The sequence below is a fragment of the Bombina bombina genome, chromosome 2 (assembly GCF_027579735.1).
Source record: "Bombina bombina isolate aBomBom1 chromosome 2, aBomBom1.pri, whole genome shotgun sequence".
Taxonomy (NCBI): Eukaryota; Metazoa; Chordata; class Amphibia; order Anura; family Bombinatoridae; genus Bombina; species Bombina bombina.
Genome location: NC_069500.1, coordinates 540,850,261 through 540,868,334, shown reverse-complemented (window position 1 = coordinate 540,868,334; position 18,074 = coordinate 540,850,261). Strand labels below are relative to the sequence as shown.

General features: G+C 41.8%; 1 protein-coding gene across 3 annotated transcripts in view; it reads left to right on the top strand.

Moving 5' to 3' along the window:
• Positions 1 to 16,615, top strand: part of SECISBP2 (SECIS binding protein 2) — a 105,612-nt gene extending 88,997 nt beyond the window's left edge. For all 3 annotated transcript variants that reach the window (XM_053702396.1, XM_053702395.1, XM_053702394.1), the window contains 2 exons: positions 9,777 to 9,975; positions 10,653 to 16,615. In XM_053702396.1, coding sequence (XP_053558371.1) covers positions 9,777 to 9,975; positions 10,653 to 10,750 — 297 coding nt within the window. In that variant the 3' untranslated portion in view covers positions 10,751 to 16,615. The remainder of the gene's footprint in view (positions 1 to 9,776; positions 9,976 to 10,652) is intronic.
• Positions 16,616 to 18,074: the final 1,459 nt, after the last annotated feature.

Genomic DNA, 18,074 nt, shown 5'->3' with positions numbered 1-18,074 from the left:
ATCCACCCAGTTCCAAAGGAGGAACAGGGGCAAGGATTCTATTCAAATCTATTTGTGGTTCCCAAGAAAGAGGGAACCTTCAGACCAATCTTAGATCTCAAGATCCTAAACAAATTTCTCAGGGTCCCATCTTTCAAGATGGAGACTATTCGAACCATCCTACCTATGATCCAGGAGGGTCAATACATGACTACCGTGGACTTAAAGGATGCTTATCTTCACATTCCGATATACAAAGATCATCATCGTTTTCTCAGGTTCGCCTTCCTAGACAGGCATTACCAGTTTGTGGCTCTTCCCTTTGGGTTAGCTACGGCACCAAGAATCTTTACGAAGGTTCTGGGGTCACTTCTGGCGGTCCTAAGGCCGCTGGGCATAGCAGTAGCCCCTTACTAAGATGACATTCTGATACAGGCGTCAAATTTCCAAATTGCCAAGTCCCATACGGACATTGTTCTGGCATTCCTGAGGTCTCATGGGTGGAAAGTGAACGAAAAGAAGAGTTCTCTATTCCCTCTCACAAGAGTTTCCTGTAGAAATGAGGATTTACCTGACAGAGGCCAGGTTGACAAAACTTCTAAATTCCTGCCGTGTTCTTTATTCTACTTCTCGCCCTTCGGTGGCTCAGTGTATGGAAGTAATCGGCTTAATAGTAGCGGCAATGGACATAGTGCCGTTTGCCCGCCTACATCTCAGACCGCTGCAACTCTGCATGCTCAGTCAGTGGAATGGGGATTACACAGATTTGTCCACTCTACTAAATCTGGATCAAGAGACCAGGGATTCTCTTCTCTGGTGGCTATCTCGAGTCCATCTGTCCAAAGGTATGACCTTCCGCAGGCCAGATTGGACAATAGTAACAACAGATGCTAGCCTTCTGGGCTGGGAGGCAGTCTGGAACTCTCTGAAGGCTCAGGGGTCATGGACTCTCCTTCCGATAAACATTCTGGAACTAAGAGCGATATTCAATTCGCTTCAGGCTTGGCCTCAGCTAGCGGCAGTGAGGTTCATCAGATTTCAGTCGGACAACATCACGACTGTAGCTTACATCAACCATCAAGGGGGAACAAGGAGTTCCCTAGCGATGTTGGAGGTTTCAAAGATAATTCGTTGCCACTTATCAGCTATCCATATCCCAGGAGTAGAGAACTGGGAGGCGGATTTTCTAAGTCTACAGACTTTTCATCTGGGGGAGTGGGAGCTCCATCCGGAGGTGTTTGCACAGTTGATTCAACGTTGGGGCAAACCAGAACTGGATCTCATGGCGTCTCGCCAGAACGCCAAGCTTCCTTGTTACGGATCCAGGTCCAGGGATCCCAAGTCAGCGTTGATAGATGCTCTAGCAGTGCCTTGGTCCTTCAACCTGGCTTATGTGTTTCCACCATTTCCTCTGCTCCCTCGTCTGATTGCCAAGGTCAAGCAGGAGAGAGCATCAGTGATTTTGATAGCACCTGCGTGGCCACGCAGGACTTGGTATGCAGATCTGGTGGACATGTCATCCTTTCCACCATGGACTCTGCCTCTGAGGCAGGACCTTCTACTTCAGGGTCCTTTCAACCATACAAATCTAATTTCTCTGCGACTGACTGCTTGGAGATTGATTGCTTGATTTTATCAAAGCGTGGTTTCTCCGAGTCGGTTATTGATACCTTAATACAGGCGCGAAAGCCTGTCACCAGGAAAATCTATCATAAGATATGGTGTAAATATCTTCATTGGTGTGAATCCAAGGGTTACTCATGGAGTAAGGTCAGGATTCCTAGGATATTATCTTTTCTCCAAGATGGATTGGAGAAGGGTTTGTCAGCAAGTTCCTTAAAGGGACAGATTTCTGCTCTGTCTATTCTTTTGCACAAACGTCTGGCTGAGGTTCCAGACGTGCAGGCGTTTTGTCAGGCTTTAGTCAGAATTAAGCCTGTGTTTAAACCTGTTGCTCCGCCTTGGGGTTTAAATTTAGTTCTTAAGGTTCTTCAAGGGGTTCCGTTTAAACCTTTGCATTCCATAGATATTAAGCTCTTATCTTGGAAAGTTTTGTTTTTAGTAGCTATCTCCTCGGCTCGAAGAGTTTCGGAGTTATCTGCTTTACAATGTGATTCTCCTTATCTCATTTTTCATTCCGATAAGGTAGTGTTACGTACCAAACCTGGTTTTCTACCTAAGGTGGTATCTAATAAAAATATCAATCAGGAGATTGTTGTACCGTCACTGTGTCCTAATCCTTCTTCAAAGAAGGAACGTCTTTTACACAATCTTGACGTGGTTTGTGCTTTAAAGTTTTATTTACAAGCTACTAAAGATTTTCGTCAAACATCTGCATTGTTTGTTGTCTAATCTGGACAGAGGAGAGGCCAAAAGGCTTCGGCAACTTCTCTTTCTTTTTGGCTAAGGAGTATAATACGCTTAGCTTATGAGACTGCTGGCCAGCAGCCTCCTGAAAGGATTACAGCTCATTCTACTAGAGTGGTAGCTTCCACATGGGCTTTTAAGAATGAGGCTTCTGTTGAACAGATTTGTAAGGCGGCGACTTGGTCTTCGCTTCATACTTTTTCAAAATTCTATAAATTTGATACTTTTGCTTCTTCGGAGGCTATTTTTGGGAGAAAGGTTTTGCAGGCAGTGGTGCCTTCCGTTAAAGCACCTGCCTTGTCCCTCCCTTCATCCGTGTCCTATAGCTTTGGTATTGGTATCCCACAAGTAATGGATGATCCGTGGACTGGATACACCTTAAAAGAGAAAACAAAATTTATGCTTACCTGATAAATTTATTTCTCTTGTGGTGTATCCAGTCCACGGCCCGCCCTGTCATTTTAAGGCAGGTGTGTTTTATTTTTAAATTACAGTCACCACTGCACCCTATGGTTTCTCCTTTTCTCCAACATTGGTGTGTCCGGTCCACGGCATCATCCATTACTTGTGGGAAATGTTCTCCCCCACAGGGAAAGGCAAGGAGAGCACACAGCAAGAGCTGTCCATATAGCTCCCCCTCTGGCTCCGCCCCCCAGTCATTCTCCTTGCCGGTCTGAACAAGTAGCATCTACCACGGGGATGGCGAGGAGTTTGTGGTGTTAGTTGTAGTTTTTTATTCTTCTCTCAAGAGTTTGTTATTTTAAAATAGTGCTGGCTTGTACTATTTACTCTATAACAGAAAAGTGATGAAGATTTCTGTTTAAGAGGGCTATGATTTTAGCACAAGTAAGTAAAATCCATTACTGTTACCACGCAGGACTGTTGAAACAAGAGAACTTCAGTTGGGGGTAACAGTTTGCAGACTCATCTGCTTCAGGTATGACTAGTCTCCTTCTAACAACACAGGCTAATGCTAGATGACAGTCATTTTTCCCCTCAGGGGAAACGGTAAGCCATTTTTCTTTCACCTCAGCAAAAAAGATAACAGGCTTCCCCTTTTTGTTTTTTATGCTGGTAGACACTGTTAGGGGCTAAATCGATTGGTTTTTATTACAATATTATACCATTTGAAATATTTTATAAGCTCACATACACTTGGGAACGTTTTTTATTGATCTGGCTTGTTTTAGACACCTAAATCTAGTCAGGAAGGCCCCTTCACTCTAGTGTGCTGAGGGAGGAAGCCTCATTTTGGCACTTCAGCTGTGCAGTTGAATTTCAAGGCAGTGCATGCAGATTCATGTGAGAGGGTCCTGTGGTTCAGAAAGTGACTCCAAAAGGCTTTTTTCTGTGAATGGTGACCCCTAAGGAAGGTAAAGAGCTGCAGCAAGGCTGTAGCTGGGATTGTGGTGTGTAAAAACGGTTAAATCCAACAAAGAGCTAGAGTCTCCATATTTGCTGTGCAATACTTTCTAAGCATTAAGACACTGGGGTCCAAATTTCAGAAAAATCGGATATTGCCTTCATAGTTTTTTGAACATTCAGAAATAAATGTGTCATTTTATTATTTAAAGAGACAGTAACGTTTTTGTTTAAAATCGTTTTTATTGCATTGTTTGCCTGCCTAAATCTGTTTAACATGTCTGTTCCATCAGATAACCTATGTTCTGTGTGTATAGAGACAAATGTGGTTCCCCCTTCGAGTGTTTGTGATAATTGCGCCATAGCGTCCAAACAAAATCAGGACAGCTCTGTTATTTTTCATAATGTTGCCCAAGATGATTTATCTAATGAAGGTAGTGGGGATAGCTCTACATCCTCTCCTTCTGTGTCTACACCAGCTTTGCCCGCGCAGGCGACACCTAGCTTATTTCTATGCAACAATTATCAGCAATAGTGGATAATTCTATAGCAAATCTTTTATCCAAACTGCCAGTTTTTCAGAGAAAGCGTGATTGTTCAGTTTTAAATACAGATAAAAAGGATGAACAATCAGACGCTGACGATGCCTTATCTATTTTACCCTCACATCAATCGGAATTGGCTGTGAGGGAAGGGCTGTCTGAGGGTGAAATTTCAGACTCAGGAAAAATTTTCTCAACAGGCAGAACCTGATCTAGTGGCATTTAAGTTTAAGCTAGAACATCTCCGCGCTTTGCTTAAGGAGGTATTAGCTACTCTGGATGACTGTGATTCCATGGTAGTACCAGAGAAGTTGTGCAAATTGGACACATTTTTAGAGGTCCCAGTGCACAACGACGCTTTTCCAATACCTAAGAGGGTAGCGAACATAGTGGAAAAGGAGTGGGAGAAGCCAGGTGTACCCTTTGCCCCACCTCCTATATTTAAGAAAATGTTTCCCATAGTAGACCCTAGAAGGTTGAGGGAGCTGTTTCAACACTAGCAAAGCGCACAACTATTCCTATAGAGGACAGCTGCGCTTTCAAAGATCCTATGGATAAAAAATTGGAAGGATTGCTTAAAAAGATTTTTGTTCAGCAAGGGTTCATCCTTCAACCAGCTACGTGTGTTATTACTGTCACTTCAGCGGCGTCCTTTTGGTTCGAAGAACTAGAAAGGTCGCTCCAGAAAGAGACTTCCTATGAAGAAGTCATGGACAGAATTCACGCATTAAAGTTAGCCAATTCCTTTATATTGGATGCCGCCTTTCAAATAACGAAATTGGCGGCGAAAAACTCAGGTTTTGCTATAGTAGCTTGGAGGGCGCTTTGGCTAAAATCCTGGTCGGCAGACGTGTCGTCCAAGACTAAGTTACTGAATATTCCTTTCAAGGGTAAGACCCTTTTTGGGCCGGAATTGAAGGAAATTATTTCAGACATCACTGGGGGTAAGGGCCATGCCCTCCCACAGGATAGGCCTTTTAAGGCTAAGAACAAGTCTAATTTTCGTTCCTTTCGCAATTTCAGGAACGGACCGGCTAATAACTCCACTGCCGCTAGACAAGAAGGTAACGCGGCCCAGCCCAAACCCGCTTGAAAGCCCATGCAAGGCTGGAACAAGGGTAAACAAACCAAGAAACCTGCTGCTGCTACCAAGACAGCATGAAGGGGTAGCCCCCGATCCGGGACCGGATCTGGTAGGGGGCAGACTATCTCTCTAAGCTCAGGCTTGGGCAAGAGATGTTCTGGATCCCTGGGCACTAGAGATAGTTTCCAAGGGATACCTGTTAGAATTCAAGGGACTTCCTCCAAAGGGAAGGTTCCACCTGTCTCGCTTATCTTCAGACCAGATAAAGAAACAGGCATTCTTACATTGTGTAAGAGACCTATCAAAGATGGGAGTGATAAACCCAGTCCCCTCCGGGGAACAAGGTCTAGGGTTTTACTCAAACCTGTTTGTGGTTCCCAAAAAAGAGGGAACTTTCAGGCCAATTCTGGATTTAAAGATATTAAACAAGTTCCTCAGAGTTCCATCCTTCAAGATGGAAACCATTCGGACAATCTTACCAACAATCCAGCAGGGTCAATTTTTGACTACCGTGGATCTGAAGGATGCGTATCTGCATATCCCAATCCACAAATCTCATCATCAGTTCCTGAGGTTCGCCTTTCTGGACAAACATTACCAGTTTGTGGCTCTTCCATTCGGTTTAGCCACCGCTCCTAGAATTTTCACAAAGGTGCTAGGGTCCCTTCTAGCGGTCCTAAGACCGAGGGGCATCGCTGTAGCACCTTATCGAGACGACATCCTAATCCAAGCGTCGTCTCTTTCCAAAGCGAGGGCTCATACAGACATTGTGTTGGCTTTTCTCAGATCTCACGGGTGGAAAGTGAACATAGAAAAAAGTTCACTGTCACCGTCCACAAGGGTTCCTTTTCTGGGAACAATAATAGATTCTGTGGAAATGAAGATCTTTCTCACAGACGTCAGAAAGACAAAGCTTCTAAAAGCTTGTCGAGTTCTTCACTCTATTCCTCAACCCTCCATAGCTCAATGCATGGAAGTAATAGGACTAATGGTCGCAGCAATGGATGTGGTTCCTTTTTGCTCGAATTCATCTAAGACCATTACAGCTGTGCATGCTCAATCAGTGGAATGGGGACTATACAGACTTGTCTCCCCAAATTCAAGTAGACCAGTTAACCAGGGACTCACTTCTCTGGTGGTTGACCCAGGATCACCTGTCTCAGGGAATGAGTTTCCGCAGACCGGAGTGGGTCATCGTCACGACCGACGCCAGCCTCTTGGGGTGGGGCGCGGTCTGGGACTCTCTGAAAGCTCAGGGCCTATGGTCGCGGGAAGAGTCGCTTCTCCCGATAAACATTTTGGAACTAAGAGCTATATTCAATGCGCTCCTGGCTTGGCCTCAGCTAGCGGAAGCCAGGTTCATAAGATTTCAGTCGGACAACATAACGACTGTTGCGTACATCAATCATCAGGGGGGAACAAAGAGTTCCCTAGCGATGAAGGAAGTAACCAAGATAATACAATGGGCAGAGAATCACTCCTGCCATCTATCTGCTATTCACATCCCAGGAGTAGACAACTGGGAGGCGGACTATTTGAGTCGTCAGACTTTCCATCCGGGGGAGTGGGAACTCCATCCGGAGGTCTTTGCTCAGTTAACCCAATTATGGGGCATTCCAGACATGGATCTAATGGCGTCCCGTCAGAACTTCAAGATTCCTTGCTACGGGTCCAGATCCAGGGATCCCAAGGCGACTCTAGTAGATGCATTAGTGGCGCCTTGGTCGTTCAACCTAGCATATGTGTTTCCACCGTTTCCTCTCCTCCCCAGGCTCATAGCCAGGATCAAACAGGAGAAGGCCTCTGTGATTCTGATAGCTCCTGCGTGGCCACGCAGGACTTGGTATGCAGACCTGGTGAATATGTCATCGGCTCCACCATGGAAGCTACCTTTGAGACAGGACCTTCTAGTACAAGGTCCATTCGAACATCCCAATCTAGTTTCTCTGCAGCTGACTGCTTGGAAATTGAACGCTTGATTTTATCCAAGCGTGGGTTTTCAAATTCTGTGATTGATACTCTGGTCCAAGCCAGAAAACCTGTGACTAGAAGGATTTACCATAAAATATGGAAAAAATATATCTGTTGGTGTGAATCCAAAGGATTCTCCTGGAGTAAGATTAAAATTCCAAAGATTCTCTCCTTTCTTCAAGAAGGTTTGGATAAAGGATTGTCAGCTAGTTCTCTAAAAGGACAGATTTCTGCATTATCCGTCTTGTTGCACAAACGACTGGCAGCTTTGCCAGATGTACAAGCTTTTGTTCAGGCTTTGGTTAGAATCAAGCCTGTTTACAGACCCATGACTCCTCCTTGGAGTCTAAATTTAGTTCTTTCAGTTCTTCAAGGGGTTCCGTTTGAACCTTTACATTCCATAGATATTAAGTTACTATCTTGGAAAGTTCTGTTTTTGGTTGCTATTTCTTCTGCTAGAAGAGTTTCTGAATTATCTGCTTTGCAGTGTGATCCACCCTATCTGGTGTTCCATTCAGATAAGGTTGTTTTGCGTACTAAGCCTGGTTTCCTTCCAAAAGTTGTTTCCAACGAGAACATCAACCAGGAAATAGTTGTTCCTTCTTTGTGTCCGAATCCAGTTTCAAAGAAGGAACGTTTAGTACACAATTTAGATGTTGTTCGTGCTTTAAAGTTCTATTTAGAAGCAACAAAAGATTTTAGACAAACCTCATCCTTGTTTGTCGTTTACTCTGGTAAGAGGAGAGGTCAAAAAGCTTCTGCTACCTCTCTCTCTTTCTGGCTGAAAAGCATTATCCGCTTGGCTTATGAGACTGCCGGACGGCAGCCTCCTGACCGTATCACAGCTCACTCTACTAGGGCTGTGGCTTCCACATGGGCCTATAAGAACGAGGCTTCTGTTGACCAGATATGTAAGGCAGCGACTTGGTCTTCTCTGCACACTTCTACAAATTTGATATTTTTGCTTCTTCGGAGGCTGTTTTTGGGAGAAAGGTTTTGCAAGCCGTGGTGCCTTCTGTTTAGGTAACCTGATTTGCTCCCTCCCTTCATCCGTGTCCTAAAGCTTTGGTATTGGTTCCCACAAGTAATGGATGACGCAGTGGACCGGACACACCAATGTTGGAGAAAACAGAATTTATGCTTACCTGATAAATTACTTTCTCCAACGGTGTGTCCGGTCCACGGCCCGCCCTGGTTTTTTTAATCAGGTTGAAAAATTTTTTCTTTATACACTACAGTCACCACGGCACCCTATAGTTTCTCCTTTTTCTCCTAACCGTCGGTCGAATGACTGGGGGGCGGAGCCAGAGGGGGAGCTATATGGACAGCTCTTGCTGTGCGCTCTTCTTGCCTTTCCCTGTGGGGGAGAACATTTCCCACAAGTAATGGATGACGCCGTGGACCGGACACACCGTTGGAGAAAGTAATTTATCAGGTAAGCATAAATTCTGTTTCTCTTGCTTGTCTTCGGTCGAATGACTGGTAGTGGCAGTTAGAGGAGGAGCTATATAGACAGCTCTGCTGTGGGTGATCCTCTTGCAGCTTCCTGTTGGGAAGGAGAATATCCCACAAGTAATGGATGATCCGTGGACTGGATACACCACAAGAGAAATAAATGTATCAGGTAAGCATAAATTTTGTTTTTTAGAACATGCAATTTAACTTTCTAATTTACTCCTATTATCAAATTTTCTTAGTTCTCTTGATATTTATTTGAAAAAGCAGGATTCTAAGCTAAGGAGCCAGCCCATTTTTGGTTGTTAGCCACCAATCAGCAAGCGCTACCCAGGTGATGAACCAAAAATGGTCTGGCACGTAAACTTACATTCTTGCTTTTCAAATAAGTATAGCAAGAGAGAAGAAACATTGATAATAGGATTAAAATAGAAAGTTGTTTAAAATTGCATGTTCAAAATGTGGGTTTAGTGTCCCTTTAACGTTAAGTAGTGCATATCCACCCATTTGCTTACCCTTTTGTGTAACAGTGGGACCTACACCAAGATAAGCAGGTGCAATCTCAAGGTTGTTTTATAAAGCTGCACAAACTAAAGTACTGTATTTTGAAAGTTTGATACCTATTTAAAGGGACGGTAAAATAAAAATTTAAACGTTTATGATTCAGATAGATCATGCAATTTTAAACAACATTCTAATTTACTTCTCTTATTTGCTTCATTCTCTTGGTATCCTTTGTTGAAAGTAGAATTACTATTAGCAACACGCTACAGGAAGCTAGCTGCTGATTGGTGGCTTTACGTGTATGCCTGTGTCATAAATGTTGTGTTTCATGTCTCTTTAATCAATAAATAATTAGCAATTTACAGTTGGAAATTTGTCTTTTTAAAATTGAACTTTGAATTTAATGATATTTTAGTGTTCAACATTGTATTGCACTCGTAGACAATGTTATGTAATAATTTAAGCTGATTTCAATCATGCATGTTATCTGCAAAATTAATTATTTTTTTTAGGACCACTTTCACAAATTGTATGAACTTACAATGCAAGCCAGACAATCCTACAAAGACATGATTTCCGCACTGCAAGAACAACAAACTGAAAATGAATCCAGCGAAACCAAAGTCGAGCTGTCATTAGAAAACAGTCAGCCGCGAGTTGCTGAAGTTAGTGCAGTGTCAGCTGCTGAGGAAACCGATGAACCTAACTACAGTGAGTATTGAAAAGATCAGTGTTTCTCCAGTTCTACATACTTGGGAAGGATAGGTCACTCACACATTATACACAAAACCAAGTAGAGAGGACCATAATCACGTTACATGCTCAGTCCTTAGCGCAAGTGAATCAAGTCACATTGTTTTTGACACTGATAGGCCCATGAAGGGTTAATGACTACTGGCCTAGACTATGCATACCATATAGTTTATAGGTGTATTGGCTCAAATGAAAAGAACTTCTTTAAAAGAACAAATATTATATAGTTGATTCTTCTTAATAGTTTTATAGTCTTAAACTTTTTTTTTAATATTTCAGTTAGATTCTGACGTAATAGTGTAATTAAAATATAAAAATAGATTCATGATTTTAAAAAAAATGCACTTCTAGCCCATATGAGCTTCTGTGCTGTGTAACAAGTTAATGATTCTGACTGGGGATTTGTTTTAGTTCTTGTGGGCGTCTTAATATATAATTCTTCTTAAAATATTATATTTACCCTTCATTCAAAAACCCATAATTGTACAGTTTCCTTCATGACTAGATTTTATCATAGATAATTGTTTTTTTATACATAAAGTAATAATCTAGTATCATTTATATTTTATAATAGTTTGTTACTTGATTCTGGTGGGTAAAACTAATAGTTTATGCCGGTTTCCTTTTTTTTTCAGTCAAAATTTGGAAAAGAATGCTAGAAGAGGAATATAAACCTTACGCCTTAAGTCTTGAAGATAATATTGCAAATGATATGGTGAATTTGCACTTGTGATAGTAACTGCAATACATTTTCTTTCCCAATTAACCCCACTTTGTTGCCAGAGAGGACTGCAGCACATTGCAAAATTGTGGGGTTATTAGCACCGAAAGAAAGATTATATTGCTAAATTCCTGTATTATTAGAGGTTTACAAATGAGCGTAAACCCATGCACAAATCTTTACCAGTTCTACCTGAGCACCAAGAGGAAATATTTCTTGTATGTAATAGATTAGAAAAGGAGATGTCAAAAGTGCAGCTCCAATTCCGTATCCAAAAGAGGGCATTTAATTATCCCCCATAGTGCTGCTCCAATAAAGAGAATTATTCATAGCAAACCACTATATTTGTTACATCGCACACTGGCATGTAGCTTTCATTTTACTATGTATGATAAATACTATTGTTTGTTGCTAATAGTCTATTAATACCAATATCAATATTCTGTTCATGGTTTTGGAAAATGACTTTTCCCACTATAGCTTCTTGCTTTTATTTCCACATTGTGTCTCTGCAGTTTCTCTGAAGATCTAATGTTTGATCTTCATAGCATCTCATCTACATCAGACATGATTACACAATGAAAGTATTGCCTTCTTTAGACAAATAGACATTAGTATATCACTCTCAAGTCTTATTTTGGCAAATTCTATATAGTTTTTATTCCACAAGTGTTCTTAAAGGGGTATGAAAGCCAAATTTTTTTATTTCATGTTTCAGATAGATCATGAAATTTTAAGCAACTTTCTAATTTACTCCTATTATGATTTTTTTCTTCGTTCTCTTAGTATCTTTATTTGAAAAAGCTGGAATGTAAGCTTTACAAGCCACCAATCCGCAAGCGCTACCCAGGTGCTGAACCATTCTATCTGAATAATGAGAGAAATAAATTTGGCTTTCATATCCCTTTAAATGGACAGTAAAGTCCATTTAAGTTTTAAAAATCTTTCCTATTTACTTATTTGATCAAATGTGCTTTGTTTTCTCTAATCTTTGTTGAAAAGTAAACCTATGTAAGCTCATATGAGCTCAGGAGTGTACTTGTGTCTTTAGCCCTATTTGGCACCAGTGTTTGCAACAATGTATAGCATTGCTACTAACATTGATGTGAACACTGGTGCTAAGGAGGGCTGAGTCTTTTAAACCATGTGAATGGTCCGAGCTCCTATGAGCCCACCTCAGTTCATTCTTCAACAAAGGATACCAAGGGAACTAAGCAAATTTGATAATAGAAGTAAATTGGGAAGTTGTATTTTTTTATATTGCATTATATTGCATCTATGTAAACCATGAAAGTTGAAAGGGGCAGTGTACTGTAAAGGGCCATTAGAATATGTACTTTTATGTCTAATGAACATGCTCTACTGTGTGTTTAACCCCCACAAAGGGGTCAAACACACAGTATAAGTGCCGCTTGGGACCCTAAATGCACTGCAGGTCCTGAGCGGAACCTACCACTGATCTAATCAGCATACCATTTTTCAACTATTATGGCCCTTTAATGTGTTCCCAATGGGCATATCCTTGAGAACAATAGGTGATTGTTTTAATGAGCAAAGCAGCTATTTCAAATACAAAAATAAACATGAAAAAAACAATTTCCCATGCATTAATCACATTAAGGGGAAACAGACTTTACAGTACAGGGTCCCTCTAATTTCTTTTCGAAGATATGGAGAGTCCACGGCGTCATTCCAATTACTAGTGGAAATTTCACTACTGGCCAGCAGGAGGAGGCAAAGAGCACCACAACAAAGCTGTTAAATGTCACTCCCCTACCTATAATCCCCAGTCATTCTCTTTGCCTCTGTCAATGGAGGAGGTGAAGTTTGGTGTTTGAAGAATTGAATTCATTTTTTGGGTACATTTCCCTGCAAGCAAGGATTTGGGTTTAGCTGAGTCCACGTCAATCTCTTCAGTAGAGTAGTGGTGGCTTTTAAGCAGTTAGGAAGTTGTGAGGTGGTCCTTACTTTGTTTCCTAACATATTGCTGCCCTAGTTATAGAAAGCCAGAGTTGGTTACTCTGTTATTTCTTTTTTCTACAGGTCTCTGTAAGGAGTATGTGTCCTTTCACGCCGTGTGAGCTGTCTTCCTGGCGGACAGCTAGACTGCAGGTAAGTGCCTTTTGTCTTCTAGGTGTCAATGGAGACTTGCACTGAGAAGTTTTTGCTGCAGTGTTTATTGGGACATATTAATCCTTTAGAAAGGATTTTATAATTGACAGTGTGCAGGCACTATGTGTGAGACAAGTTTTGGGATATTTCCCCTGAGGCTGTCTATATAAATTTTAATTAGTCTGAGGAATTAAAAATAAGGCTTTAAACTTTGATACCGTTATTTACTCAGCAGTTTGGTTAAAGCACGCTTTTGTTTCTCTGTGTATTTAAAAAAAAATTCCGGTCACGTGACCCCTTTCACCCGGCTTAGTTCCTGAACGGAGCAGCGCCATTTTAAGCTGCTTCTAAATGTCGGATCGTTTATCGATCATTTGTGCAGCTCTTTCTTGGTGGTGAGAGGTCTATGTTGAATTGTGAGAGGTCTATGTTGAATTATAGAATTCAGATCTTTCCCTCCCAGGGGCAGTTTCCACCTCTCAAGGCTATCTGCAGATCAGGTAAAAAGAGTGGCATTCTTGAACTGTGTTCATGACCTTTCCTCCCTGGAAGTGATTTTTCCAATTCCAGTAAGGAAGCAGGGTCTTGGATTTTATTCAAATCTGTTTGTGGTTCCCAAAAAAGAGGAAACTTTACGAATCATTTTAGACCTGAAGTGTCTCAACAAATATCTCAGGGTACCGTCCTTCAAAATGGAAACCATTCATTCCATTCTTCCTTTGGTCTAAGAGGGTCAGTTCATGACTACCATAGACCTGAAGGACACGTATCTTCATGTTCCCATCCACATGGATCATCACAAATTCCTGAGATTCGCTTTTTTAGACAAGAACTTTCAGTTTGTGGCTCTAACGTTTGGCATTGTCACAGCTCCAGAATTTTCTCAAAGGTTCTGGGGCTCTTTTGACAGTGATCAGGTCTCGGGGTATTGCAGTGACGCCCTACCTGGACCATATTTTCAACAAGCAAACTCTCATACAGAGGTCTTGTTGTCTTTTCTATGTTCCCATGGATGGAAAGTAAATCTGGAAAAGAGTTCCCTTGTTCCTTTTTTAGGGACCATAATAGATTCTCTATCTATGAAAAATTTTCTGACGGGGGTCAAAATATCCAAAATTCTCTCCTCTTGCCTCTCTCTACAGTGTACTGTTCGGCCATCAGTGGCTCAATGTATGGAGGTAATTGGCCTGATGGTCGCTTCCATGGACGACATTCCCTTTGCTCAATTCCATTTGAGAGCTCTGCAGTTATGCATGCTCAGACAATAGAACAGAGACCATTCGGATCTATCTCAGAGGATAGATTTAGACCAGTCGACAAGAGACTCCCTCCCGTGGTGGCTTTCTCGGGTCCATGTCTCAGGGCACATGTTTCCGAAGACCTTCCTGGGTGATTGTGACCACGGACGCCAGCCGGAGCAGTCTGGGTCTCGTTAAAGGCGCAGAGACTATGCACTTGGGAGGAATTTGCTCTCCCCATAAACATCTTGGAGTTGAGAGTGACTTACAATGCTTTGATGGCTTGGCCTCAATTGTCCTTACCCCGGTTTATCAGGGTCCAGTCGGACAACATCACCTCAGTGGCTTACATCAACCACCAGGGAGGAACTCGGAGTTCCTTAGCCATGAAGAAGGTGGCTCGGATTATTCAGTGGGTGGAAGCTCACAATTGTTGTCTTTCTGCCATCCACATTCCAGGAGTGGACATCTGGGAAGCGGCTTTCCTGAGCAGACAGACATTTTATCCCGGGCAGTGGGCTCTCCATCCAGAGGTGTTCTCCAGGTTAACCCCTCAAGTGGGGGCTACCGGAGTTGAATCTGATGGCGTCTCGGCAGAATGCCAAGCTTCTAAGGTACGGTTCAAGGTCAAGAGATCCGCAGGCTGCTTTGATAGATGCTCTGGCGGTTCCTTGGGAGTCATTTCTCGTATAAAACAGGAGAGAGCATTGGTTATTCTAATAGCTCTTGCATGGCCTCACAGGATCTGGTATGTAGACCTAGTGAAGATGTCATCTCTACCACCTTGGAGGTTACCTCTGAGGAAGGACCTTCTAACTCGGGGTCCATTCCTCCATCCAAATCTCGTTTCTCTGAAGCTGACTGCTTGGAGATTGAACGCTTAATTCTGGCTAAGCGTGGGTTTTCTGAGTCGGTCATTGAGACCATGCTGCAGGCTCACAAGCCTGTAACTCGTAAAATTTACCATAAGGTATGGCGTAAATACCTTTATTGGTGTGAATCAAATGGCTACTCTTGGAGTAGGGTCAGGATTCCTAGAATTTTGTCTTTTCTCAAGGAAGGTCTGGAGAAAGAGTTGTCAGTCAGTTCTCTGAAAGGTCAGATTTCTGCATTATCTATTCTTTTACATAAGCGTTTGGCGGATGTGCCACATGTGCAATCATTTTGTCAGGCCCTGGTCAGAATCAGGCCTGTGTTTAAACCTGTTGCTCCTCCTTGGAGCCTTAATCTTGTTCTTAAAGTTTTGCAACAGGCTCAGTTTGAGCCAATGCATTCCATAGATATTAAGTTGTTATCTTGAAAGGTTTTGTTTCTTCTTGCTATCTCTTCTGCTCTGAGAGTTTTGGAACTCTCGGCTTTGCAGTGTGATTCACCTTACCTTATCTTTCATGCGGATAAGGCGGTTCTTCAGACTAAATTGGTGTTTCTCCCTAAAGTTGTTTCCGCTAGAAATATTAATCAGGAAATTGTTGTTCCTTCTCTCTGTCCTAATCCTCCTTCTCATAAGGACTGTCTGTTGCATAACTTGGATGTTGTGCATGCTCTTAAATTCTACCTATAGGCGACTATCGATTTTCGCCAGTCTTGTTTGTTTGTTTCTCAGGAAAGCGTAATGGTCAGAAGGCTACTGCTGCTTCTCTTTCACTCTGGTTCAGAAGTATAATTCGTTTGGCTTATGAGACTGCTGGTCAGCAGCCTCCTGAGAGAATTAAAGCTCATTCCACGAGGGCTGTCTCCTCCTTGGGCTTTCAAAAATGAAGCTTCTGTGGAACAGATTTGCAAGGCTGCAACTTGGTCCTCTCTGCATACTTTTTCCAAATTTGATACTTTTGCCTCGGCTGAGGTTTCTTTTCGGAGAAAGGTTCTTCAAGCGGTGGTGCCTTCTGTTTAGGACTGCCTGTCTTGTTCTCCCTCCCTATTCATTCCGTGTCCTCTAGCTTGGGTATTGGTTCCCACTAGTTATTGGAATGACGTTCTGGACTCTCCATATCTTAGGAAAGAAAACAAAATATAGCCTTACCTGATAAATGTCTTTCTTTCCGGATATGGAGAGCTAACGACCCCTCCCTAAATTTTGACAGTTTTTTACTAAACCTCAGGCACCTCTACACCTTTGTTTTATTCCTTTTTCCATTTCCCTTTGGTCGATTAACTGGGGATTATGGGTAGGGGAGTAACACTTAACAGCTTTGCTGTGGTGCTCTTTGCCTCCTGCTGCTGACCAGGAGTGATATTGCCACTAGTAATTGGAATGATGTTGTGGACTCTCCATATCCAGAAAGAAAGACATTTATCAGGTAAGCATACATTTTGTTTTTTACTGTACTCTCTCTCTCTCGCTAATGTGAAAAAACAAGGAAGAATGTTTATTTTTCACATGCAGATATGTTAAGAGAAATATGATTTCTTACAATAATTCAACTGTGATAAGTACATTTTTTTTCTCCCTAAAAATAGAAGTGCCAATGTAAAATTTCCATAAGGCAGCTATTACACAAATAATAAATCAGGCCATAGTTTAAAGGGACATTGTAGTTAAGTTTATTCTTCTTTCTCTTGTTAGGTGTATCCAGTCCACGGATCATCCATTACTTGTGGGATATTCTCCTTCCCAACAGGAAGTTGCAAGAGGATCACCCACAGCAGAGCTGCTATATAGCTCCTCCCCTAACTGCCATATCCAGTCATTCTCTTGCAAGCTCTCAACATAGCTGGGGATAGTAAGAGGAAAGTGGTAAAATATAGTTAGTTTTTTCTTCAATCAAAAGTTTATTGTTTTTAAATGGTACCGGAGTGTACTATTTTATCTCAGGCAGCATTTAGAAGAAGAATCTGCCTGCGTTTTTCTATGATCTTAGCAGAAGTAACTAAGATCCACTGCTATTCTCACATATGTCTGAGGAGTGAGGTAACTTCAGAGGGAGAATGGCGTGCAGGGTATCCTGCAATAAGGTATGTGCAGTTAAGTTTTTCTAGGGATGGAATTTGCTAGAAAATGCTGCTGATACCGGATTAATGTAAGTTAAAGCCTAAATACAGTGATTTAATAGCGACTAGTATCAGGCTTGCTATCAGAGGTATATACTCTGATTAATGTGCAATATAAAACGTTTGCTGGCATGTTTAATCGTTTTTATATATGCTTTGGTGATAAAACTTATTGGGGCCTAGTTTTTTCCACATGGCTGGCTTTATTTTTGTCTAGAAACAGTTTCCTGAGGCTTTCCACTGTTATAGTATAAAGTTACAGTTGGTGCAGTTAAAATTACAAACTGTCACATTCAGCTTCCCTCAGCAGTCCCCTGCATGCTATAGGACATCTCTGAAGGGCTCAAAAGGCTTCAAAAGTAGGAGCTGTGGCAGTTGTTATGACTGTTTAAAAAACATATTTTTCTTTTTGTTAATCTGTTTTTTGTATTAAGGGGTTAATCATCCATTTGCAAGTGGGTGCAATGCTCTGCTAACTTGTTACATACACTGTAAAAATTTCGTTAGTTTAACTGCCTTTTTTCACTGTTATTTCAAATTTTGGCAAAATTTGTTTCTCTTAAAGGCACAGTAACGTTTTTTTATATTGCTTGTTAACTTGATTTAAAGTGTTTTCCAAGCTTGCTAGTCTCATTGCTAGTCTGTATAAACATGTCTGACATAGAGGAAACTCCTTGTTCATTATGTTTAAAAGCCATGGTGGAACCCCATAGGAGAATGTGTACTAAATGTATTGATTTCACTTTAAACAATAAAGATCAGCTGTTATCTTTAAAATAATTATCACCAGAGGATTCTGACGAGGGGGAAGTTATGCCGACTAACTCTCCCCACGTGTCGGACCCTTTGACTCCCGTTCAAGGGACTCACTCTAAAATGGCGCCAAGTACATCAAAGACGCCCATAGCGATTACTTTTCAGGACATGGCGGCTATCATGGATAATACCCTGTCAGCGGTATTAGCCAGACTGCCTGAATTCAGAGGAAAGCGCAATAG